The sequence below is a fragment of the Psammomys obesus genome, unplaced genomic scaffold (assembly GCF_907164565.1).
Source record: "Psammomys obesus unplaced genomic scaffold, mPsaObe1.curated_primary_1811, whole genome shotgun sequence".
In the NCBI taxonomy this organism is placed as follows: Eukaryota; Metazoa; Chordata; class Mammalia; order Rodentia; family Muridae; genus Psammomys; species Psammomys obesus.
Genome location: NW_026590062.1, coordinates 17,568,215 through 17,593,251, shown reverse-complemented (window position 1 = coordinate 17,593,251; position 25,037 = coordinate 17,568,215). Strand labels below are relative to the sequence as shown.

The window sequence follows — 25,037 nt, the reverse complement described above, 5'->3', positions numbered from 1 at the left end:
CTTGTGGCTAGAACTCAGGGCCTCCTGCTTGTGTGGCAGGCACTTTACTGGCAGAGCTGTCTCCCTAGCCCACCAGGGTTTTCTACATCCTAAGGAGTCTCAGGCACACATTCTGTCTCCTTGTTTTGTCTTGTGCATTTAGGTTGTTGATCTAAATGAACTAGTGTCAATAGTTCGTTCTTTCTCATCCCAGTGTCCAGTGGGTTGAGCAAGTTTTGCTAGAGAACTCTACCATCCCTGAACTGCATCAGTGCTGTGGTCTAAGCTCAGGTCAGACTGCAGCATGGGCTTGAAGGATGCTGCAATCCGCTTGGTGCTTTGCCATGAGGCTTGACTGTGGTTTCCACAGGGATCTAGGCTCTTTGATGGTCATGGTTTCAGAGTTTGTCTGCCAGTTCCTCAAAAGGCCTAGAATTTCTGATGGGTTTGAGTTCGATCTATAGATTACTGAAGAGGGGAAGTGTGAGCAATTTGCGAGAACTGAGGAAAGGCTTTAGGTTTCTCAGAGGACTGGTCTGTGACCACAAATATGCAGAGTTCTTGCTGGCCTAGGAATTAGTCATATGGTCTTGGAGGCGAGTGGAGAATGGCCCTCCTCTTTCCGCTGAGAAGGTCCCTGAGCAGTGACCTCACTACTCCTGCATGGCGGACTCAAAGAGAAAACTGGGTTGGAGCTGAGAGTAAGGTTCTAAAACTGTAAATTCCAATACCTAAACTGGATGTTCCTAAATAGACAAGGAACTGATCAGGTGATGTCCTTCCCTGTATCAGTTTGGGACACTGTCCATCTCTCTGGGAGACTGAATTTCCTTATTACGAGTCTGCAGGCCTTTCCTGCTTGATCAATTTAACCACAGACTGGTCAATTCTTTGACTATTTTCCATGAACCATCTTTGGTTCTTCTCCTTTCTTTCTTTTTTTCCTTTCCTTTTCTTTTTTCTTTTCTTTTTTTTTTTTTTTAAGATTTATTTATTATGTATAAAATATCTGCCTATGTTTTGCCTGCATATCAGAAGAGGGCACCAGATCTTATTACAGATGGTTGTAAGCCACCATGTGGTTTGCTGGGAACTGAACTCAGGACCTCTGGAAGAACAGACAGTGTTCTTAGCCACTGAGCCAGCTTTCCAGTCTGGTTTTACTCCTTTCTTATGCTGCTTGTTTTTTTATTTTGCAAATGTCTCATCTCACTTTTGTAATTTCCTTGCTTCCACTGTGTTCTTTCCCCAGATTCTTAACATAGACTGGCCATGTTTCTACATTCTGTTCTCTTGTAGTATAATGCAAACATTACAGAAATTGCCCTCTTTCCTAGCTGGTCCCCACAAAGCAGAAAGGCCACACTTCCACATCAGCTACCTCCAAGAATGGCTGACTCTTTTCCAGTGATGACTTCTCTCAGCAAGGATACATAAAGCGTGCTGTAAACCCACCTGCGGCTTTCCATACTGTCACAGGTCTTTAGCACACTGCTCTGTGATGAACACAGAGCACCACTGTCTTGGTCAGTGTTGTACACCTACTTCAAAAGCAGGTGTGCTCTTGGGCTGCAGGCCATGGCTGTAAGTCTCTGGTGTCTGCCCATCTGCTTGCACTGCATTCTGTTGTTTCTGTTCCAAACACTGGAAGAGCCATTGTTCCATTTTGCATACATTTGGAACATCATAGCCTGATGCTAAAATACCCTTGCCATGAAAATGGGGAAGTGGATCTTTCTTGCCTTTTAAAAATCTTTTCCGTCAGTATATTTATCTTTAAAGTGCCCCCCCTGACAAAAGTTCCACTATCCCAGGCTGGCTTCAAACTGGTCATGTAGCTGAGATGACCCCACACTCCACCTTCTATAGGCATGCCTTGTTCAGGATCCTTAGTCCTCTCCCAACTTAGCTACACCCCAGGCCCTAAAGTGTCTCCTACAGAGTCGGAGGTACAGCTCCATGGTAGAGTGCATTGTTTAGCCATGGGAGAGGTCTTGGGTTCACCCCTACCACTATCCAAAACCCCAAATCTCTAAAACAACTACTATATAAAGATCTGTCTGACCTGCTTAATCATCTACTTTCTCTTTGTCTCATTTGTTTTCCTTTCCCTTCCCTGATCTTCTATTGTGTTTTGAATGCAGTATTAACTGCTTTATATCCTCTCAGCTTTTATTCATTTACTTTAAATTATTTTTAATTTATTTTGGTTTTGTCGAAACAGGGTCTCACTATCGTACCCCTGGCTGTCCTAGGGCTCTCTCTGTAGACCAGGCTGGCCTTAAACTTACAGAGACTGCCTGCCTCTGCCTCCTGAGTGCTGGTGTGTGCACCACCCTTGGCTTCCTCTCATTTTAAAAAACATTTACATTTACTTATTTTGTGTGTGCATGTATACACTTGTGTGTGGCAAGGCTCCCATGTAGAGGTCAGAGGAAAAACTGTGGGAGTCAGTTCTCTTTTCCAACATGTGGGTTTTGGAGACAACACCCAAGTGGTCACGCTTGGTAGCAGGCACCTTTACCCACTGAGCCATCTCAGCAGCCCCACCCTATATGCTTTTCAGCCATGCTTTTTTTTTTTTCTGGTTTCGGAGGGGACTGTAATATACATCTTCTCTTTTTCCAAGTTTACCTTGAATGAGTAGCATTTCAGACACAGTGAGAACCCTTCAGTCATTAACTTCAGATGCTATGCCAGATGCAGCGCTTTGCTCTAGAAATGCAATGGCAAGAAGCTACTCCTACCGTCTCCTTCCTTACTGCAGTAAAATAACCAGGACATCCTGTTGATGACAGTGGGAACTTTGTGTACTCTAGTGAAACCTGATTCACCATGCGTGCACATGTTGTGTAGGATGCTGCTGTTTGCTTTCATGCTTTACTAATTTTGTTGGGTTGTTTGGAGACAGGGTCTCATGAACTTATGCAGCTGTGGATATCCTTGAACTTTTTATCCTTCTTTTTTCACCTTCTGAGTGCTGAACGGCTAGGTCACAGGTGTGTACTGCTCTGCCTTGTCCAGCATTTTTCACTCTAAACACATGCATCAGGCTTAGATCCTGAGTTTCAAACCTTCACTAAAAGGAAGTGGGTGGGCTGGAGAGACCGGCCAGTGGTTAAGAGCACTGACTTCTCTTCTAAAGAACCTGGTTCAATTCCTAGCACCCATATGGCAGTTCAACAACCATCTGGCCTCCACAGACACCAGGCATGCATGTGATGCACAGGCATACATGCATGTAAGCAACCATACACATAAATAATAAAATAAAAATTGAAGAATGAAAAGGAGTAGAGAAGGGACAGACCCCAGAGCTGGGGGCAGAAAAGGCAGCAGGGAGTCTGGACATTTGTACAGAGAAGCTAGTGTCTACAAAGAACCAAGAGTCAGAACAATATGACAACTGGCTTGGAAGCTCCTGGAGTCTGACACAATCAGCCAGAATAAGGCAACAGAAAATTGTATAGTCAACAATGTCCAGAGCAGTGCTAAACACGGGAGGGGCCAGCTAATGAAAGAAGAGAGACAGGACCAGTAAGTAGCTATTCTTGTTGCCACCAACTAAAATAACAAAAAACTGCTGGGAACAGAGTTCTGTGTTTTGCTTGGTGTTCCCTAGAAGGTGACCTGCTTGTTCTGAGAGGTGAAGGCAAAGGCAACTTTAGCTGAGGGACCAGGTGTACCATTACTAAGCATGCATTCTTCAGAGAACTTGATGTTGCTTCCATGGATGAGTACCATGATCCTGCCTGTGGCTTTCTGCAGCACCTGCAGCTAACCAGGACTCTTTAGCACATGTGGGAAGAAAGGGCAGTGGGTGGAGCCAGAGGGTGGCAGGAGAGGACACACAGCAAAGATGCTGTTGACTAAATGCCTCTGTGTGCTCTTGGTACCATGTTAAAACCCCTAGTTAGTAGACAGGACAGTGGTGGCACACACATTTGATCCCAGCACTTGGGAGGCAGAGGCTGGCAGGCCCCTGATTTCGAGGCCAGCCTGGTCTACTTATCAAGTTCAAGGACAACCAGGACTAACAGAGAAACGCTGTCTGAAAAAACAAAAATAAAAAACAAAACAAAACTGCCAAATCAGCCTGCAGGAAACTGCTTCAGACTGTGTGGTGTTGGGGCAGCAACATGCCCCTCCATCTGGGTGACACAGTGTCAGAGTAACAGTGAATCAGCTACAGGCCACAGGACTAAAGCAGACCCCACCGAGACACTGAGATGGAAGCATAGAGAGAAAGATAGAGAGGGAGGAGAGGAAGAGAGAGGGACAGAGGGAGGAAGAGAGAGGAAGGGAAGGAGGGAGAGAGAGGAAGGGAGAGGGAGGGAGGGAGGGAGGGAGAAAGGGGGGAGAGAGGGAGAGAGAGAGAGTCTGATACAGGAGGACCAAAGGATGGCAAATGGACCAGCTCCAGGCCTGTGGCGGAAAGTATTGGGCTAGTAGCTGTACACTCTCAGTGGCTGTTCCTGGGGAACCAGCAGTCCTCAGCTGAGAGGTCTCTAGTGCAGCTCATCTACCTCTTCCTGTCTTTTTGGGAAGACAGTGCTCCAGCAGAAAAGCTTAAGTCCTGATGCCTAAGACGGGGACACTGGCCCCTCCACACATTCTTCCATCATCTCCCCTTGAATGCAAAGGTTAATTTGAGGGCAAAGCAAGAATTTCTTCTGTTGAGAAAGATCTTTTGCTGTAAGAATTAATTTTAGACCATGCCCTTTACATATACCAAAGGTGATGATGAACTTGAAATGTTAAACCACTTGCTTAAGGAACGAAGTCTATGCACTGCATGCAGTAGCTGGTAGGATTACCAAGGCTGGAATGTAATTTATAAATGTGAACTTGTATTGGAAACCTTTGATGACATCCATCAGCCTAACAGCTCCTCCAATGGCTTCTCAGGCTAAGGAAAGTGATCCCTTTCCCCAATTAACAGAGCATCCAGCTAACAGGCTGTTTTGTGCTATCACCTTAGGCTACCTCCAGAGGAGAGATTCTAAGGTCAGTGCTCATGTCCTTTGTGGGCAACAGCTGGGGCCCTGGATGTGTACTATTCACCTGAAATCCAGGGTCTGTCCCCTAAAAATTGTAACCCTTTCTGGCTGCTTTGTCCCACGACATGTAGAGGTCTGATGACTCCTGTTCAATTGGGAACTAAAGGAATCCATTAGGTGACACTAGCAGTTAGAACCAGGAGGGTGCTCCAGGCTAGCACCTATGCTGAGAACATGGCTCCCATAGAGTGGCTGCACCCACTGCAGCCGTAGTCTAGATTTCCAATGTCTTCTAAAGGCCTATACAGAAATTTGTGCACTGTGTGAAGGCTGTCTTTGTAGTATTCAAATGCTGATTTCTGTACCAGTCGAGAGCTGAGTACAGGACATACTTTGCTGTTGTTATTCTTTGGCTGCATCATATTTCGTAAACATACGTCCCTCAAGTACTGATTAGTTTAAAAAAGAGCTGACTGGCCAATAGCAAAGGCAGAAAAGAAAGGTGGGACTTCCGGGCAGAGATAGGAACTCACCAGCTGACATGGAGGAAGAAACAATGCCCGGACTCTGACTGAGAGGTAATGGACTATGTGGCAAAACACAGATTAATATAAAGGGGTTCATTTAAGTTAAAGCTAGTTGGGAACAAGCCTAAGCTAAGGCCAAACTTTTATAACAAATAAAAAATCTCCGTGTCATTACTAGGAGCTGGTGGTCCAAGACTACTACTATTATAAATTGGCACCTCAAAGGGTACAGGTCCTGCAGGGAAGGTCTGGTGCTATCAAGAGGGACCTAGTGGAAGGCTAGTAGGTCACTGGGGACATGCCCCTAAAGAGGTTAACAGGGACCAGCCCTTCCTTTTTGCTTCCTGGTCACCAGACAAAGGGGTTGGCCCTAACATGTGCTTCCACCACAATTCATTGCCCCAGCACAGGCCTAAAGCAACAGGGCTAACAGACTGAGATCCTGAAAGCTGACCACAATCAACCCTTGCTTTCTGTAAGCTGATTATCTCAGGCACTGCACTTTTAGAGATGGAAAGGTGATGAGCACAGTAACAGAGACAGGTGCCACAGAGTGTGGCCAAATTCCCCAAAGTTAGAGAAGAGCAAGAGAAAGTGCTAGGCCTTGAGACTGACAGGTGAGGCCAGGGCAGCTTGAGGTTCTCACCAGGTGAAAGTGCTAGAAAACTGTAGCTCAGAGGGGTAAAAGCCAGGCTCAAACATAGTGGTTGGGACTTCTGCTCTATAACCATGTTGGCTGACCTCCCTGTTATCCTCACGATGGAGAGAGAGGTACCTATCAGAGATTCAGAGCCAGAGCTTGGACCCATTCTCTGCCCTGCTCACCATCATTCATTATTCACCACCCAGGCTCCAGTGGCCATTACTAGAGACAAAGCAGGACACTGAGTCAGGAGTTTATACTTTCCTAGTTGACCCCTCTGTTCCCTGTAGACAAGTAAGAGGGACTGGGGCAGATCCAGCAGAGACAGCAAGGTCTCTGGGCTAGTGATAAAGAAAAACAGGGTCCAGAGAAAAACCATGTGAGGCCTCCTTAGGCATGGACACAAGTGTGCCCTGGACCCCCACACCCTCGCTACTGGTGACCCAATGCCAAGAGACAGTACCTCACTATTATGCTAGGTAAGCCTGGGCTCCCAGAAGAGACATTATTACTGAAGATCAAGACTGTACTCTTCCACTATCTGCAACTGTTTCACACAGGTGACACCAAGACTTCATTTTTTCCCCTGTGAGATATGGTAGCCTACCTGGACCGGGTCCGTTTCCTGCTGGCTCCAGGGCTGCTGCTCATCCGGTAAGCAGTGGGGACACTCCTGTCTTCCCGTCGTCTCTCGGGAGAATGAGCTCTCCTTCTCGGGGACCGAGAGCGTGACCTAGATAGACAACAAGGTGGAGTTTAGTTCTGTCTGAGGCCTGGTCTTTGTGGTATGCACATCCCTAGCATGAGGCGAGAAGCCCCTGTCTGAGATGCAGGCTGCTCAGAGCCCTGCTTCTTTAGAGGCCCTACATACTGACACCAGCTTGGAGGCACAGCACCTCTCCCCACCCCTGCCTGCACTACAGCAAGGCGCATGTCTCCAGGAGGCTGCGCTTGCACTCCCCTGCTCCTGCCTTGTGCTCACTCTCGGCCTGAAGCTTTCAGCTCACTGAAGATGCTCCTACCTTCAGGCAGAAAAAGGTGCTGAGATAATGGCAGTAGGGAGAAACTAAAAGCTGAGAAGCCAAGGACTGCAGGCTGCATCTGGCCATCCTCCTGTCACTCATCTCAGGCCGCATGGCAGGAGGCATCAGGAGCACACTGCAGGGCCATTGGCATGAAGCCCAAACCCTGCATCTGCTCAGAACATGATGCCCTCATGACAGACTGACTACTTTAAGTTTATGGGGGGCTTCATGGTCACAAAACCATCTACTAATACTTATTCTTTGATTCATGCCGGAATATATTCCACAAAAAGCAAGAAAGACCCTCAAGACCACCTCACCCTTTGGGGTGTACAGATCCTTAATAGAGGGTTTCTCAGTGATGGCTTGAGACTTTAATTTTAGTTCTCCGTCCATCTGCTACTTCAGGAAAATCTGCAATAAGCAGAAATTTAGGTGGGAAAAAAAGCCCTAACAAACTCAAACTCCTCTCTTTGTTCTGTTTCCATGACAACCCACTCAAAAACAATATAAAGAGAGCAGTTTGATTCCTTCATTTGAAAAAGTTCTTCATTGAATCATTCTAAGCACAACGAAGTCCTCCCTCCCAATACAAACAACACACAGTTGTTCAGGAAATCAAGTTCTGGTCACACCCTGGCTCCCATGAGCCCATGCCGGCTTCTCCAGCAGGGCTGGTCTAGGCGGCGTGCCTCCCCAGACCTTCCCTAGGCTATACAGACTACAGAGGTGGGGGCAGTCAGACACCTTGACGGTTTACCAGGTTTCCCCTCAAAAGAGCTCCAGGAGTCAAAGCTGCTCGAGGCCGAGGCTGCCTGATAACTCTCCTGCTGTGCTGCCGCCACTGCCGAGCTGCTGGGACAAGGCTCCACACTCAAGATCCCTGGGGAGGCTGAGGGCCTGCGGTCGGAGGCACATACTTCACATTCAGAATGAAATGTGCCGGGCTGGGTGCTACCAGAGCCGTGAGAAAGCTCCGCTCACTCAAAGCTTTAGCACCTATGGATGCTTAGCATAGAATTCTACAATAAACTCAACAATTAGGAAAAATAAGTTAGTTTTTAATGCCTGAGGATTCAGAACGTTGAAGTACAATACCGTTTTGCAGTGGCTATTAGTATTATGAATTCTTCAGAACACAGTGGCTGTTCCCAGTAGAATTCAAATCTTCTGGGAAGGAAGCCCTGCTCAGAACAGGGCAGCAAACAACAGCCGGTAATTCCTTAGGTCTCACTTTAGTTAAGCAAGCCTTAATGCTTTTCATTTTGTTAACCAGGCTCTTAATACTGATGCCAGGATAGGGCAAGAGCCGGGAATCCCAGCTTATGAATAAAGCAGCAGTGCAATGTCACAACAGGCCTTCTTAAAGAAGACAAAGTGCTTGAAACTCAAAACTTCCAGGCATAGTTCGACAAAGACATCCCTTCCTGAATGACCACAATGCTTTGCTTTGGGAGGCAGGAGACTCTGAATGATAAAACTCCAAACTAACGTCTAAATGCTAGTGTCGGCACCCACAGGAACCAACTCATCTGCTCCACTCACTACACCTGGGCTTCTCAAGCTGTGGGACACCAACAGGTGACCTGGCAGCCAGGGTGCGGATCTAACCTAGTGGGAACTGGCCAGTGGTGTGAAGGTTAACTGCACTGGAGTCAAGTCACCCTCTGTTCATTCCTCCCACAGGCTTGTCATTGTAAAGTGCAGACACCTGAGCCTTACCTGGCTTGTTCACAGGTCACCCTAACATAAAACTAACAGCCCACATCCATATGGGAAGTGTCACCACACAGAAGTTCCAACCACTCCCCTTCTCCTTTTAAAAAACGTGTTTGGGGATTACATTTCCTTTTCTGGTTTGTTACATAGCTTACCACTGAGAAACAGATAGTAAAGACTCACTAATTTCACACTAAAATTGAACCTAAATTTTGTCTGAACAAGTTTCTTTTTGGCTTTTTGTTGTTGTTCGTTTTGTTTTTAGAGACAGGGTTTCTCTGTGTAGCCCTGGCTGTCCTGGAACTCAGAGGTCTGCCTGCCTCTGCCTCCTGAGTGCTGGGATTAAAGGAGTGTGCCACCATACTTACTGAATGGTAAATAAAACTAGCAACAAACAAACAAACAAACAAACAAAAACTCATCAACTTGACCCCCTCCCCCATTGGAAGGGATTTATAAAGTTACCCTTACGGAATGTTCTTATGCAGATCCTCTCCAATGGCTGGGCTGCCCTGAAAGCACTACACATGACTTAACTGTGTGCCTGCTGCCTCAGCAGGACTTAAAGCTGGACACAGCACAAGTAAGAGCAGGGGCAGCGGCACAGACATGATTTACACTTTGGTCAAGGCTGCCTCAAACTCCTCACAGCCACTATGTTTCTGAGGTGCTGAGCATTATGAAACCAAACACTCTTGTTATGAAGAGCTTGCTTTGGCAGATACAGTGCCACCTACAGTTTGGCCATACAGAGTAAGCGAAGCTTCAGCACTATGAGTAGATCACACAGTAAACAAATCATACTGTCCTGCACTTTATATGGGACTAGAACCACTTAATATAGAGAAGATAATAATGCATTTCAGTTGCAGTATGCTCCCATTGGAGAATGCCAACAACTGTAGCATTTTACTTTGAGCTAGCAGTCATCATTTAAAAATGACCACTTAGGATGTTTCAGGCCTGAAAAATAAGTCTAGTAAGTACGTCCTATTGTAGCTGTTACCATGGTAATGGGCTACTCTACCTGAGAGGATAGTTAAAGACAAAATAATGACAGTATCATCAGCACTTTCTGCACTGTAGTTAAGAGTGTCAACAGCTCATAGTAGTATCAGCCTGCCATCATGATTCAGTTACAACTGCAACAGTGTATTTGGTGTTTCTCTCTATGTAAAACAGGCTGGCCCTGGACATCCTCCCTTCTGCCTCAGTCTGAGTGCTGGGATCATAGGCATGGCTACTGTACCACTATAACTGCTTTCAAACTGCTTCGATCCTGAGAGTACTAACAGGGCCTGGACTGGGCAAGCAGTTCTGCTTTCAGCTTGGGAAAATATGAGCAAAAGGTAAAGGGTGTAGTCCGCTGTGCAGCTGAAGACGGCTCCTTCCAGGGGCCATGTTCCAGCTCTCAGTGTGTTGTGTGCACAAACAGCAAGCAGCTGGTGCAGATGAGGGTGTGTGTGTGTGAGAGAGAGAGCACCAACACTCTTACTATGCAACAACGCTGTACCTTGTCTTGATGTTCTATCTAAACCATAAGACCAAAAATCAAAGATGGACTTATCTCCTGCCCTAAAGGATGTGAGTTATTTAACCAGATTAATCCAAAGTAGCTTTGTGATCCCACCTCAGCCACTGAGACAGAAGTTCGGAGAGCTTTGAGAATAACCAAGCTCTGCTGACACTGTAAAACATTTTCACCAAAGGTCAAATTAAGATAAAACTGGTGGCCTGCCATGAAAGGAGAAATAATAGTCAGAAAAAAATTCAGTGTCATTTTGTCTTTTAACTGAGAATTACACTAAGCAGTAGGGTTTTGCTCCAGGACCTGTAGGCACTGAAGATAGAGTGTTATAGAATTAGTTGATCCATTATAGTGAAGGACTACAGTTAAATATAGCCAGGAACTTATAATGCATGGGTTAGGTGAACACTTCCCATGGTCAAGAGCACCAACCTGGGGACAAGCTGGACAGTGAGAAGTCAGCGGCAGTGTGCCATGCCACACGCTGAGATTAGTGTGGTGCCTGCATCGAGGAAGAGTCTAGGAGCTCTCTCTGTTGGCTCAAGGCCTGGGAGTCATGATGGGACTGTTCATCCCCTTGTCTGAGCCCTGGGGTACAGGAGATCAGGGAGAATTGACTGGCCAGAAGGAGGCTGAAGGACTGGGATAGCCTGTGCTCTTTGGATCTGTAACAAATTCTAGGAGCATAAAACAACAGCAAATCTAAAGCATGACAGCAAAACTGTTCATTTAATTACAAAATAGCAAGGTTTCTGCACGTGCATAGTAATAGTACCAAGTGTTGAACTTCTAAGAACTAGAGCCAAAGGCTCACCATGAAGACGAAGCCACCCAAAATGAGGTCTTGTCAAGCCCTGGCCTTGGTGTGGGTAAGGAAGAAAGCATGCTGCTTTCAGGATATACGCAGACAGACCAATGTGCACAGTGCATCCAAGAACACAGGGCACCATCCCAGAAGAGGTGAAGGAAGCTGGGTGTGTGATCAGAGTCCAGGGGACACATGAATGTCCAGGGCAGGGTGAGAGCTAAGGACTGGATAGGTGCTCTGGATCTCACTCACACCAGCTACCACTGAGCTTCATTTTAAACCTTCTAATACAACGGGGTGTGCTCTGGGACCCCTGAAGTACAAGTTTACTAATTCTGTTGCCAGAAACGTCAAGCCGCTTCCTGGCTACCTGGCTCCTTATCAAGAGAGCTTTATGGTGGGATGTTTGGAGAGGCAGCAGGCTGAAAGGAGGAAACAGATTTCACACTCACTAGAAGACACTGTTTGGAACATCTGAACACAGACTGGGCGGAGGGCTGCTGTACCACTTCACACACAGAGACAACCAGCATAGGGAAGTTCATTCACTCCAGCATGGCAGCCTATGAATTCCTACAACTCAGCACAAGTGCCAGGCTCTTTATAACCTGTAAAGCATCCATCCTGCTATCCCCTAAGAGGCAGTCTCAGGCTCTCAAGTTTGCTGCTACATAGTCGAAGATAATCTTGAATGCCTCCATCCTCCTGCCTCTATTTCCCAAGGACTAGGATCACAGTCATGTCTCCAAGCTCACCCACAATTTCCTTTTTCACACATTTCCATGGAAGGGAGGATACCTTGTTTTATTTGTGTGTGTATGTGGAGGCCAGGACAACCTTGGGTGTTCTTCCTCAGCAGCCATTCACTGTGAGTGTTTTTGTTTGTCTTGATTTTTGAGACTGGCCTTACCATGTAGCCCTAGGTAGCCCAGAAAATGCTATATAGATGAAGTTGGCCTCAAACTCAGAGCAACACATTTGCCTCTGCTTCCCGAGTGTGAGGAGTAAAGGCTTCTACCCCTACACCCAGCCCATTTACCTTACTTTACAAGACAAAGTCTCTCACTGGGTGGATTTCCCTGATTAGGCTAAGCTGGCTGAAATTTAGCCTCAGCCTGTACCCAGCTCCCCTACGCTAGAATGAGAGGCATGCACCACCATGCCTGGCCTCTTCATTCAATTCCTCAGGTTGGCAGCAAGATATACTGACTGAGCTACCACCCTAGTGTAGCTTAGACCGGCCTTGAACTGGAGATCCTCTTGCCTCCGCCTCCTGAGTAAAGAGTGGGTATAAATAAGCTATGCAGATAAGAAACATAAATAAGTCATGTAACCTGTACTGGCTGATGAGCTCTGAAAAGCCTACACAATGGTGTTTGAAACATTTCCTTTAGATTTGCAGGACACAGACACACCCACACACACTCCAGTCTGTGCTCATTTTACATTTCTGCTGGCTCTACAGGTGCGAAGAGGAAGCTCAGAGTGTAGGGCAGACCAGGAGCAGGAGGGCATGAGCGCAGCACACCCACCTCGACCGCCGCACTGTCCGGTAGGCACTGGGCAGGGAGTGCTTTGCTTTTGAGTGGGATCTAGACCTGGGCTTGGAAGATGAGTGGTACTTGGGGGAGCGGGACCTCGTTCGAGACCGTTTTTTGTGCTTCTTCTTCTTCTTTTCTCTTTCTTCTTCTCTAGGTGGGTCTCTGCATCTGCTTGAAGGCCTTTCTGGAGGCTTCACCTCCAACATGGGCAGAGTTCTGCCTCCAACCAGCAGAGGACAAGGCATGACACCAGTTTCCTAAAAACAAAGTGAACGTGTGGATGTCAACAGGAAATACAACTCTTAAAGGGTAGATACTTGTCTCTGAGGAAAGACCACCTTTTAGTGGTTATCTATAAACATCTCCCTGCTGTGTGTGGTGGATCAAAGCTGCGACTGAGAAATAGAAAAAGCATGTGGGAAGCAGAGATAGGAGAACTGCTGTGAGTTTGAGGCCTGCTTGGGCTACAAAGTTAATTCTAGACTAGCCTGGGTTAGAGTGAGATCCTGTCTCAAAGGACAAGCCTCTGACCTATCAGGAGAAATGTGGTCATCGAGTGGCACTCATGGAAGAGTTCTCATTTTGTGCCTGTAGGATTTAGCAGTAAGATTTATGGAAAATTCAAAGTCAATGCTCTGTGGGACCAGCTGCCCATTCTGCCCCAGATGTCTGGGAGCCCTGGAATGGAATGGGGGCAGAAGTGGAGAGCATGCCATTTGTAAACCTACAACTGTGGGTAGGAGGGCCGCCTTCCTGCTTCACTCGGGTCCACTCTGGCAGGCAGCTGGTGAGCATCCATGCACAGGACTCTTAAAGAATGCTAGCTCACAGTGAAAAGTTGTCCGGTGGGTTGAACAGAGGCCAGATGGCTACTTGCAGTTGTCACACAGGAAGAAGGTCTCCCAGCTTTTCCCCAAGCTTCCTGCCCCTTAGGCCACTATGCTTAACCACAGACAGGCTAATCACCATTGATGCAATATTCTTAGCCACTGCTTAAAATTTTAGTGTGCCATTAACCTCTTTCTTCTTTTAGATAGGGTCTTACCTATGCAGCCCTGGTTGGCCTGGAACTCAGAGATCTGCCTGAGTGCTGGGATTAAAAGTATGGGCCATCATACCCATTCAGCAATATTTTTCTATGTCAGTGAGTACAGTTTAAGACATCACTTAAAAATCACACCTACATAAGTAAAAATCACTTCTAATGGCCAATAGCACTGGGCAGACCAGCGTGCAGAAAAGGACCATGTTACACACGTATGGTGAAATGCTGCCCCAAGAGCACCTGCCCATCCTGAGGAGCTGGCTGAGCTAGTCTCAGTCTGACACATCTAGCAGTACCACCTATAACCTTATCTCACTTCCTTTTGGAGCCTGTGAGAACTCTTGACTACATATATGTGGTTAACTGGGTGACTGTGCCAACATTTGTAGGCCAAGTGTACATCAAGGCGTTTGATGAAGTACATGGCAGTGTATTCCATGAGGTTTCTTGAGATTAGTAACATTTTGGGTTTGACTACCATTCATGAACTGTCCTTGTTTCAAAGCAATCAGACACTTATCACCTTCTGCTCCTCAGGTTCCCGTTCTGTTGAAGCAGCTCTGCTGAAATAATCTTCTAGTGCACACACAACCAGGGAGACCATTCCAGAGTCAAAAGCTGTGGATTACAGACTGGGCCAAGGCTGGCAGACAAGAATGGACCCACTCTGAGAGAAGGCACAAGCTGGGTCAGCCACCAGCAGGCTGATGACAAGTAACTTTGATAGACTGAATTCCCACTAAAACAGCCAGATGAGAACAGAGGCAACTTGTATCCATGACTTGTTTTTATCTATCTGCAGGTGTGGTCTTACCTATTTTTACAAATCACACTTCTTTATATATTACGTGCCTGTGTGTGCAAGTGTGTGGAGGTCAGAGGACACATAACTGAGTCAGTTTTCTCTTTCCAGCATATGGATCTTAGGGATCACACTCATGCTTACTAGGCTTGGCAGCATCTCTACCTACTGAGCCTTGTCATACTGTCCTGTCTAACCTTCACCCCAACTTGGAGACAAGGTCTCATGTAGCACAGGCTGACTTCAAACTTGGCATAACCAAGGATGACACAGAACTTTGAACCTCCTGCCTCTATCTCCCCATGCTAAGGTAACAGGGTGTATTAACGTGTCAAAGACAAGCCTAGGACCCTGTGCATGCCAGGCAAGCACTCCATCTACTCAACTACACAGTAGGCTTATAGATGTGTCTTAATCTCTGTTCACTGTACAAATGATAGTGAAAACAGTAAGAAACTCAGTCAAATCCCACATATCTCTACCCAGGCAGGCCCTTGATTGAGGTTTCTCTCCTTGCTGCCTATGTCTTTCCATAGCTGCAGAGCTCATGTTTCTGCACTCCCTCCTGCATGGCCCCCGCCTCAGTGCCTCACCAATGCCCTCACCTGGGGCCACAGTGTACTTTGTTCTTCCAATTCTCCAGGAACAGGCTTTGAGGGACCAGAAGATAGTCTACATCTGTGGGGCTCTGGGAAATGGGGTTATAGTGCCCTAGTGGGGTTGCTGCTATGTTTTGCCACCTTCAAGAAAAGCTCATTCTGGAAAGGCAGAGATCATCCTGAAAACAGGACCACTAAAAATATAGACGGTGGACACAGAAGCAACTGGTCTGGATATTCAGGAGTTGGGGAAGAGTCTTTAACCATAGGCACACTGCAATTAAAGTTAAAAAGGGTGAAGGAGATGGGTGTGGTGGCACATGCCTGCAACCTTGAAATTTGTGAGGCTAAGGCAAGAGAAATGATGTGAGTTCCAGCCCCTTTTCCCTTTTCAACAACAGCAAACAAAAGAAAAGGGCTTGTTCTGCATTATGAAGGAAAGCCAAGTGTGGTAGTCTGAATGAAAATGGCCTCCATAAGGCCCTAATGGAGTGGCAACATCAGTGTGGCCTTGCTAGAGTAGGTGTGGAAAAAGTGGGCTGGGCTTAGAACTCTCCACATCTCTCTAGCACCAAGTCTGCCTGTCTGCTGGCCATGCTTCCAGCCATGCTGCTAATGGACTAAACCTCTGAACTGTAAACCAGCACCAATTAAACACTGTCCTTTAAAAGAGTTGCTGTAGTCATGGTGTCTCTTCACAGCAACAAAACCCTAAGACACCAAGCATATAAAATATTTAAAGACACTTGGAGACAGATAGGCATGACCAGAGTTTTCACAAAACAACACACACCACTGCTGCCAACAGCCTTTACTGAGAGTTCCTGGAGCTAGGCACTGCTTCACATGGCTTCACACAAGGTACCATGTGATGGCTGTGTTCAAGGCCATCACTTAGGACCAAGCTGCTGGGGCTCTCCATGACCTCTTGGTATTGAGAATGAGCTCATGGACTCCCACACAGCAGTGCTCTGCCACAGAACTATACCGAGCAAAGATACAGGTGAGTGTCATTTACCCTCTTTTTCAGTTACAGCACAATACAGATACAGGTGCACACACTGAGATCTCTGCTCAAGTGTAAGCTCAACAATGTGGCTCCAACCACTGAGGCCCTGCTCTAGCCATATCTGTCAGACCACAGGCAGCTGGAGGTCCTGCATGGGAGTCCATGGGCTGAGCTTCCTGATGGGGATCCACGCCTCTGTTCCGAGATGGCAGCCTGCATTTGATGTGTTTATAGGGCGACTGTCACGGTCTCTCTTCACAGACTCCTGTGACTATGCTGGAGGCAGGTGCAGGGCTGCTGGCACCAAACTTGGGCTGGGGCTCCAAGGGCAGGAGAGCCCAGAACCAACTTTCATCTACTGCAAACCCAAGCATGCCATCGGGACTACCATCTACGTACCTCCACACTGAAAGCACTTTCCTCAAGCTTCCCAACTTCTGATTCTGGAAGAGGATTTTTTAAGGTTTGTAAAAACAAAGCTGCTTTCCTTTTACGTTCAGCCTGAAGCTGCTTCTCCTTTGATTCCTTGGATGCCTGGGCCAGCTTTTCCCGGGCAGCAGCAGCAAGACGATCCTCCAGCTTCTGTTTTGCTAAAGAAAACAAAAAAGGCAGAGTCTACAGCAAGCAGGATACTATTTCTAATTTTCACAGGTATATAAACACTGCCATTTTAAGACGAACCTCACAGCAGGTAGACACCTGGAACAGACCAGAATTTAAAGAAAATAAACTTATGATGTCTTTTTACTCTCAAAAGCAGAGAGGCTGAAGGGGTCCCACGGTGGCAGAATCTGGGGCTGGGTACTGGGAACAGCAGAATGGTTCCCAGACACAGGAGCCCCAAAAACTCCAAGTCAGTAATGATGCCCTGTGGGAAGTGTCTTAGCTCTGAGGGCATGGCAAACTGCTGAGGGCATGGCAAACTGCTGAAAACACACACACACACACACACACACACACACACACACACACACACACACCCACCCACACCCCCACACAGTGACTGTAAGTGCACTGAGGGTGAGCACCTGTCTCTGGAAGACATGCTTCTCTGGCTCCAGAGCCTCCCATAACCAGTGTTGTATGGTCTGTTCATGCACAGCCAGAAATACAACCCAAGAAAAGCAGTTAGAATAAGCCTAGGCAAGCACTGTAGCAGTTCAGCCCCAGCCTGAACACCCCACATGCTACTGGCCATGCTGTGACCCATGAAGAAGAGCCAAGGCTGAGAAATCAGCTCCAGCAGGCATCATCTTCAAGGGCTGATGGTTCTTCTGAAAGACATTCTCACAAAAGGGCCTCTCCAAGTTTGGTGCATTAACCAGAGTGGGGAGTCCAGGCCTGGTGTCTCACCCCGGGGCTGTCGTCCAAGTACAAAGTGCGCCTCCATTAGAGCCGTCCGCTTAGCACATTAGGCTGCTCTGAGTACAGATTGCCAAGGGCACTGCATCAAGCTAAGGAGTGCACAGTGCCACACAGCATCACAAGCGGGGCTTTCAGAACGCTCCTGAATGGCTCCAGGCTTTCGTTTGCAGACTTAGAATTTCTAGCTTAGAACATAAATCTTATTATATTTGTACTCTTTCTTTTAAGAACTTTCAAAGCTATCGACAAACCTTGCTTTGCTTCTAGCTCCTCCTGGGTAAGCTGGGGTTTCTTTTCCTCCACAACCACACAGGGTGGGGCTGCAGCTGGGCTGGGGTTGGCCACACTGCTTGTGCTTTCCTGGCATTCCCTGCCTTCTTCATCTTCTTCACTATCATCATCCAGTTTGACTCGGTTTTTTTCCAGGGGAAGGAGGTCGTTTTCCTTGGCCTTGATGGCAAAGCTTATTGGAGCAAATGAAGCTGTTGAGAAAAGTTGATAAGTGTGACGCACTTTCAGGCTACAGAGGCAGAATGCACAGACACTGTCATAGGCAGTACCAATTACAAGAGAGATGGTTGACAGGCAGATGGTATCTACAGTGAAGGCACAGTGTGTATGTGTGTTCTACAGGTGGGGCCACTGCAGTGTCAAAGCATTTAAACAGGACTCCTTTGACCACTATGCTGCCCATGATAAGCATGGTTCAGACACACATCCATGCTTGTCATGGGCAGCACAGTGGTACTGCATAGTATATACCTACTGAACATGGAGTGGCCATCTTCAGTGTTAAATGGTCAATTTTTGTCATTTTCCTTTTTTAAGAAAACTTTTAAACATTTATTTATTGTGTATGCTTGAGAATGTGCCACACATGCACGTCAAGGTTAGAGGACAACTGGGAATTAGCTCTCTCCTACCACAGGTTGTGGGCATTAAACTCAGGTTGGCAGAATTGGTGGCACGTGCCTTTACCCACAGAGACATCTTACTAACCTGCCATTAAAAAAATTATTTTGAAAGAATCTGGAATGTAGCTGAATTGGTGTGAGTAGGCATGTGACATGGCTCAACTAAGAAACATTTAAATAAGCCTACTCTTCAAAATCTAAACCAAAACGACAACCAAGATGAAAACAAACATGGAAGTCATTCCTTTATTCAGCTAACATGACAAGCATCATGCCAGAACTCACTTTACACCTATTACAAACATTTCAAGGTGTAACAAAAAATTAGGGGATATAGCCCCAACCCCTAACCAATGGAGGAACACTTAATTTAAGAGAAATACAAAGGCCTTAAAAAAGAAAGTCTTCCTGCGCTTGAATCAGCTCGTCAACAGAGTCTCTGTCAATCACTATGCCGAGTGACTCTTAACAGGTGGCTGGATACAGTTGAATGCTATAGCCTTTATTCATGACAAGTGTCAAGAAGCTACAATGAAGGGCATCTCCAGTGCACTGGAAACCACTGCCTCTGAGTAAACTGGGTTGTGGGAACACAGGTTCCAGCAGGGCTATGACTGTGGTGCCCTCCTCCTAGACTCTTAGCTTCCCAGGGCAGGTCACTTGGCCATGTGCTGGGCTGAGGGAGATTCTCCTTACACTGTGTTGAGTTAAACAGGACACATGCCTGCAACATACACTGTATTTAATGCCCAAGACCCAGGAGAGCTGACTTCCACCCCACACCTGGCAGGCAGCACAGCACACTTTAACCTGTTGCTGTGTTGTAATGCTGATCAGATACTAACCAAAGTCCTCAGCTTTTATAGCACAACCCAGGCGCCTTCGCTAATGGTGTGGTGGTGAAGATCTGTAGAATGATGCAGCCCAAGGGCTGACTGCTGAAGGCAGTGGTGAGTACTTGGTGAGGTGATGTGGGTTACTGTGCCTATGCTATTTTTGTACATGTCTTAAGGTTCCTTAAGAAAACTAAGTTTAACAAAGCAAACCCTTTACTGCCTGTAGTAATAGAGTCCGTTTAATAAGCAGAGGGTCATGGACATTTTTAAAAGAGAGGAAACGTAAATGGAATAAAATGTAAACGAAATAAAATGTAAATGGAGTCACTTATGAAGTGAGAGTAAAATACACGACAATTTAAGAACACCTATACTGTTTCCAGAAAAGGGAACAGTCCTGCAGATCATGTCAACCCAAGTCTGTAGAACATTTTGCCATACTCAGTCTGGAGAGGCATTCACAGCTAGACAGAGCCAAAGCACCATATCCCATCCCTCCCCGTGCCACCCAAGGAACCTAATTAAAGTGTCCCCTAACCTGTGTGTCTAGGTGCCCTGCCCTCACTCAGTGCTGATGACGCGGTTACCAGGTTCCCCGTGTCCCAATGCACTAATGAGAACCAACAGGCCAAGGCTAGGAAGCTTCTCTAGGTAAGTCAGCCTAGTCAAACACCTTGGGAATTCTTCTGGAATATTTTGCATGCCACTAATTGCATTACCACTAATCTTAAAGCTCTTTCTCCAAGTGCCCAAGACTTAGTGTGATCCAGCTACATCTGCCTTTCTTCACTGTGCTCAAGCTGGGTCATCCTTGCCTGCTGCCTGCAGGATCCCATCCTCTTGGCACATCTGACTTCAAGGCCGGGGTCCAGCAATGCCTCTCTGAAGCACACCCATGGCCTCACATCCTTCTTCTCCACATGGGTAAAGACATAATTTGCATTTGGAGATGAGGTCTTAGTTATACTGCCCGGGGTTAGTCTTAAACTCCTGAACGCAAAGGATTCCTCTCTTCAACCTGAGTAGGTGGGAATGCAGGAGCATGGCACTTTGGCTGGGTAAGTTATATTATATATATTGTGTGGCATTTATGCGTGCACACGTATGTGTAGGTGAGCACATATATGAGAGTGGAGATGAGAGGCTGGTGTCTTCCTCTGCCATTTTCCACCTTACTCTTTGAGACAAGATCTCTCACTGAAACTGGTATTAACTAATGGCCAGCCTGGCTGGCCAATGAGCCCAGGGAATCCTGTTTCTGCTCTTCCTTACCCCAGATGCTGGGGTTACAATCACCCTTGGCTTTTCAGTAGATGCTAGGGATATGAATGCAGGTCCCTATCTTTGCATAGTAAGCACTTTACGCATACAGCCATCTCCTCAGCCCTGATACTAATTAAAAAGAAAAAAAAAAAATTGGTTTTACGATTTTGTTTCAGATTTATTTATTTTATGTGCATGAATGTTTTACCTGTATATATGTACATACATGCCTGGTGTTCTTGGAGATCAGAAGGTGCTGGATCCCTTAGGACTGGAGTTACGGATGGCTGTGAATCAGTATGTGGGCTCTGGGAAGTGAACCTCTGCAAGTGCACAAGGTGCTCTCACCTGCTAAGCTGTTTCTTTCCAACCCCAACTACCAATCTGAGAAGAAAGACCAGCATCTTTAAAACAAACCCTGGCACACTAGCCTTGTATTTTCTTCTGAAGAATGGCCTCAGCACATTTTCTGACTCAAAAAATCTCTTTCTATAGTAAGGGCATTAACCCTCTATCTTCTAATTTACTGTTACTTTGACATTTGCCTTTTGACTTTATTCCGGCTCTGCTTCCCTAGATCTATAAGTCTGATTTCAATTCTGGCAATTCTCTGATTCTAAGATTATATACGTTAACAATTTCTTTCCCTTTCTTCTTACTCTTCCTTCTTCCTTTTGCTACAGGGTCGCATGTAGGCTCACGAAGCTGTGGCCCTGAGCTCCCACTCCTCCCGTGCTGGGATCATGGGCAGGCACTGCCCATACTGACTGCACTTTAAAACACTGCACTTCTGAAATCACTGCTCTTGAGATCCCTGAGTCTTATTAACTCTTTAAAAGTGAAGAGGGCTGGCGAGATGGCTCAGTTCATAGGGCACTTGCTGCAAGGTTTGACACCTTGAATTTGATTCCTGCCTGGGACACACATAGTAGAGTAAGAGTCGAAGTGGGACCTGCCTGTCCAGCGTCAGTTATCATTGTATAGGGAAGTTTCAAAAGCAGCAGCGCTTTCTCAGCGCCCCAGAAGTCTGCTTGTAGACAGATGATGGCGTGGCCACACCAGAGCCCTGGAACAAGACCCATTGCCCATTCCTGTCACCACTTTATGTAGCCAGGTTCCATTTAATATTTTAACATCGTGCTTCTTAGTGCTGAGGTCTATAGATCGCTGAGCTCTTAGAGCTCAACTCCCTGGCTCCTATAAGCTCTGGAGGAGCTTTCAGGGTGGAGACAGTCTGGTTCTCCAGGGTGGATTAAGCCAGCCTTTAATTTGTTTTGGCCTCTTGCCTGGTTCTAGAGGCTGTTCACCAAGCAGTATTTCAGAAAATCTCCCGGACTAAAAATCTGTCAGGTTTTCTTCCTTTCTCTTCTTTTCTTGAAATAATTTTGGCAATTTATGTCTTCTTTGAAATGGTATTTTTCCGTGACTTGAGTTCATTTCCATTTAAGGGGATGAGCATGCTATCCTTGTGTATTTTAAAAAAGATTTACAACGTTGTGTTTATATTTATATTCTTTTTCTCTTAAGCATACATAACACAGTTTACTGACTTTTTAAAAAAATACTTTCTAGTAATTTCTCCTTTATGAGCATCTTGTATCAGAAAGTTTACATTTGAAATCCTGCCTTAGCTTCTGCAGTGCTGGGTTCTAGGCCTGTGCCATGTTCTGCTCTTTTTCCTCTCTGCTTCTGATACCAAGGACTGAACATGCTCAGACTAATGCTGTACTGAACCCCAGCTCACTTCCTGGGTTCACTGCTTACTCATTTTTTTTAAATTTTGTTCACCAACATAAACAGGTAATGCTATTGTCTTTTTTGGAATAGTATTTTATTGCATAGTATTTTTCACCCTTGGCAGTATAAGGGCTAGAATGCAGGGAAGTGCTACCACTGAGCTATATGCCCTAGCCCATAATAATTCTTTGATGTTCTCAATGCCCTTATTTCTGTGGACTCAGGACTTCAGGGTGCTGATTCGCCTCCAGGTCTGGCTTTCAGATGTGCTGAGAAATGAGGCACTGACCTGCTTTCTCTCCTCTTCAAGAGAGAAGCCTGGCTATTTCTATGTGGATGAACCTCTCTCTTTACATCTGTCCCTTCCTTTAAGATTTCTGAGAGTTTCCCGAGCTGTTCTCTAGTCAATTTGACTGATGCTGGTGATTTTTCTTTTCTTTTTGTTTTCCTAGATAGGGTTTCTCTGTGTAGTCTTGGCTGTCCTGGACTCACTCTGTAGACCAGACTGGCCTCAAACTCACTGAGATCTGCCTGCCTCTGCCTCCCTGAGTGCTGGAATTAGAAGTATGCACCACTGTGCCCAGCTGACCCTGGTGATTTCATCATGCTTAAGCTACTGGTATTTCTGAGCAGTCTTCTGGAGCTGTCAGATTATCAGAGGCCTGAGTTTCATAACATCTCAGCTTTTTTGAACATAAAGACCTAAGGATCTGTTCTAATACTCAGGACTAGAGGCTCAGCAGCTGGCTTCTGAATCTCAGCAGGGCTGGGCTTTGCCATCTTGAACCTCAGAGAAGCAGGTCTGCTTCTTCCAGGTCTCACTGTAGGAGGAGTGCTGTCAAACACCATGCATCCTGTCCTCACATCTTGGGCATCTCCTGCCAGGGTGGGCAGGCTCATGTAGCAGCTGGTCCTGGAGCTCCTTTCTCTGTGGCTCCTCAGCCAAACCAGGCAAGAGCAGTCTGGAGGGTGCCTCCTGGAAAACAGCCAGCTCATGGATGTCCCTACTTAGTCCCAGCTTCCCACCTTCTCCTTGCTGGCAGTGCCTGTCTGTGGATCACTGTCCTCAGATCTCTCTCCTCCCCTTAGAAGTAAGAACCAGCTGCACTGCATGTCCTTCCAGCACGGGACACATCTTGAATGGCTTCGAATGCAGAAGCTGCCTCTCTGCTTGGCACTGTGTCTCTGCTTATTTCAGTGAGGGCTAGAGTAGATAGTCACCTGACTTTGTAAACAGTGCTTTCCTAATAACAGCCAGATTACTGTGAATACTCACCATTACCCCACCCCATCCCAAAGGCCACTCCAGGTCAGGCAGGAGACTGCTGCCTGTGTCTACTGTCACTCTTCTACTCAAGCTTGTACTTCTTCTGTTGCCACTCCTGCACTAGGCACTGGGTCCCCAAAGGACCCCAACTGTCCCTCTGTCTTAACCTCAAAAAGTCAATGCTAGATAAAGAATTTGTTAGTAACCACAGAACCCACAGGAAGCAAAGGCCCAGATGCTGGACAGTACACCTCTCCAGACTGAATCACTAGAAACACCTGTCACCAGACCACATTTCGGACCTCACTTATCTCTGAACATCCAACACCACACCCTTTTCTGCAGTCTCTCTTTCAGTAAATGGAATCCAATGACTTCTTTACATTCTACCACAGGGCTCTGCTAACTGGCTCGAAGCAGACTTTCTCCTGTCTTCTATAGTATCAGCCACTTACACACATCTGTCCTGCTACACTACATCACCTGGCCAGAGGCAGGGCAAGGAGACCAAACGTAAGTGAGCGCAGCACTGCTTGACAAATGTGCTCAAGGGAGCCATTTGGATAAAGAAAACAAACTTCATCACAACAGTCTGCACAGGGACTGGAGCTGGAACCTAGTGGCGAGCACTTGCCTAGCTAAGTGAGCCCCAGGAGCAGTCCCCAGTACAAGGATGTGAGCACAGAAAGTTTCAGGGGGAGAGTGAAACAGTATCTGAAAATGTATAAACACATCCACTAAATGGCTCAAGCTGAAAGTTGATGCATCCTCGGACTAGCTTCTATCCACAGGGCTCCAGACACATGCTATAGAAGCAGGACAAGGTGAGCATGTCTGAATATGGCAGTTCACGACAGCAAGCCCAATAAGCCCCCATGGTTGAGGTACCTAGTCCTGTCCCTCAGGAGGGAAGCCCATGAGGCTTGGGCTTCATCTGGGCAGCGCACCTTTTACAAGCTTCCCGTCCACGGTGCTCTTGCTGGACCCAGCCTCCTTCTTCCCGCTGCCTCTTCCCCCAGTCTCTGCCATACCCTCAGGAGCGCCGTCCTCCCCAGCTTCACTTGACTCTTCAGCAGCGTTTTCTGTAGGAGCCTCTTCAGCTGTTGATGCTGCCTGAAAAAAGACATCACTGAGTACGGCTACATGACAAATACAAGGGTTTGTCAATATATTCCACAGTCCACGCCTATAAGCCCACCATTCAAAAGGTAAAGGCAAGAGCACAAGGAGTTCAAGGGTATCCTTGGCCAAAGAGAGTTTGAGGCCAGTCTATGCTAGATGAGGTCATTCTAAAAAACACATCAAAACTCATCTCCAACCCATCTGTAATAGCCAGCCTTTCCACATTTGAAATTCTGGTGTAGGATTTTCTTGGGTGCTTTAGTGTGTGTGTGTGTGTGTGTGTGTGTGTGTGTGTGTGTGTGTGTGTG

General features: G+C 46.7%; 1 protein-coding gene across 7 annotated transcripts in view; it reads right to left on the bottom strand.

Moving 5' to 3' along the window:
- The window catches only part of Sfswap (splicing factor SWAP), a 76,631-nt gene that overhangs the window by 7,989 nt on the left and 43,605 nt on the right, over positions 1 to 25,037 (bottom strand). For 3 of the 7 annotated variants that reach the window (XM_055605809.1, XM_055605808.1, XM_055605813.1), the window contains 5 exons: positions 24,555 to 24,720; positions 17,842 to 18,072; positions 16,625 to 16,815; positions 12,762 to 13,027; positions 6,757 to 6,882 (listed from right to left, as the gene is read on the bottom strand). In XM_055605809.1, the coding sequence (XP_055461784.1) occupies positions 6,757 to 6,882; positions 12,762 to 13,027; positions 16,625 to 16,815; positions 17,842 to 18,072; positions 24,555 to 24,720 (980 nt within the window). The other 4 variants (XM_055605810.1, XM_055605814.1, XM_055605815.1 and 1 more) reach the window with 3 other exon arrangements.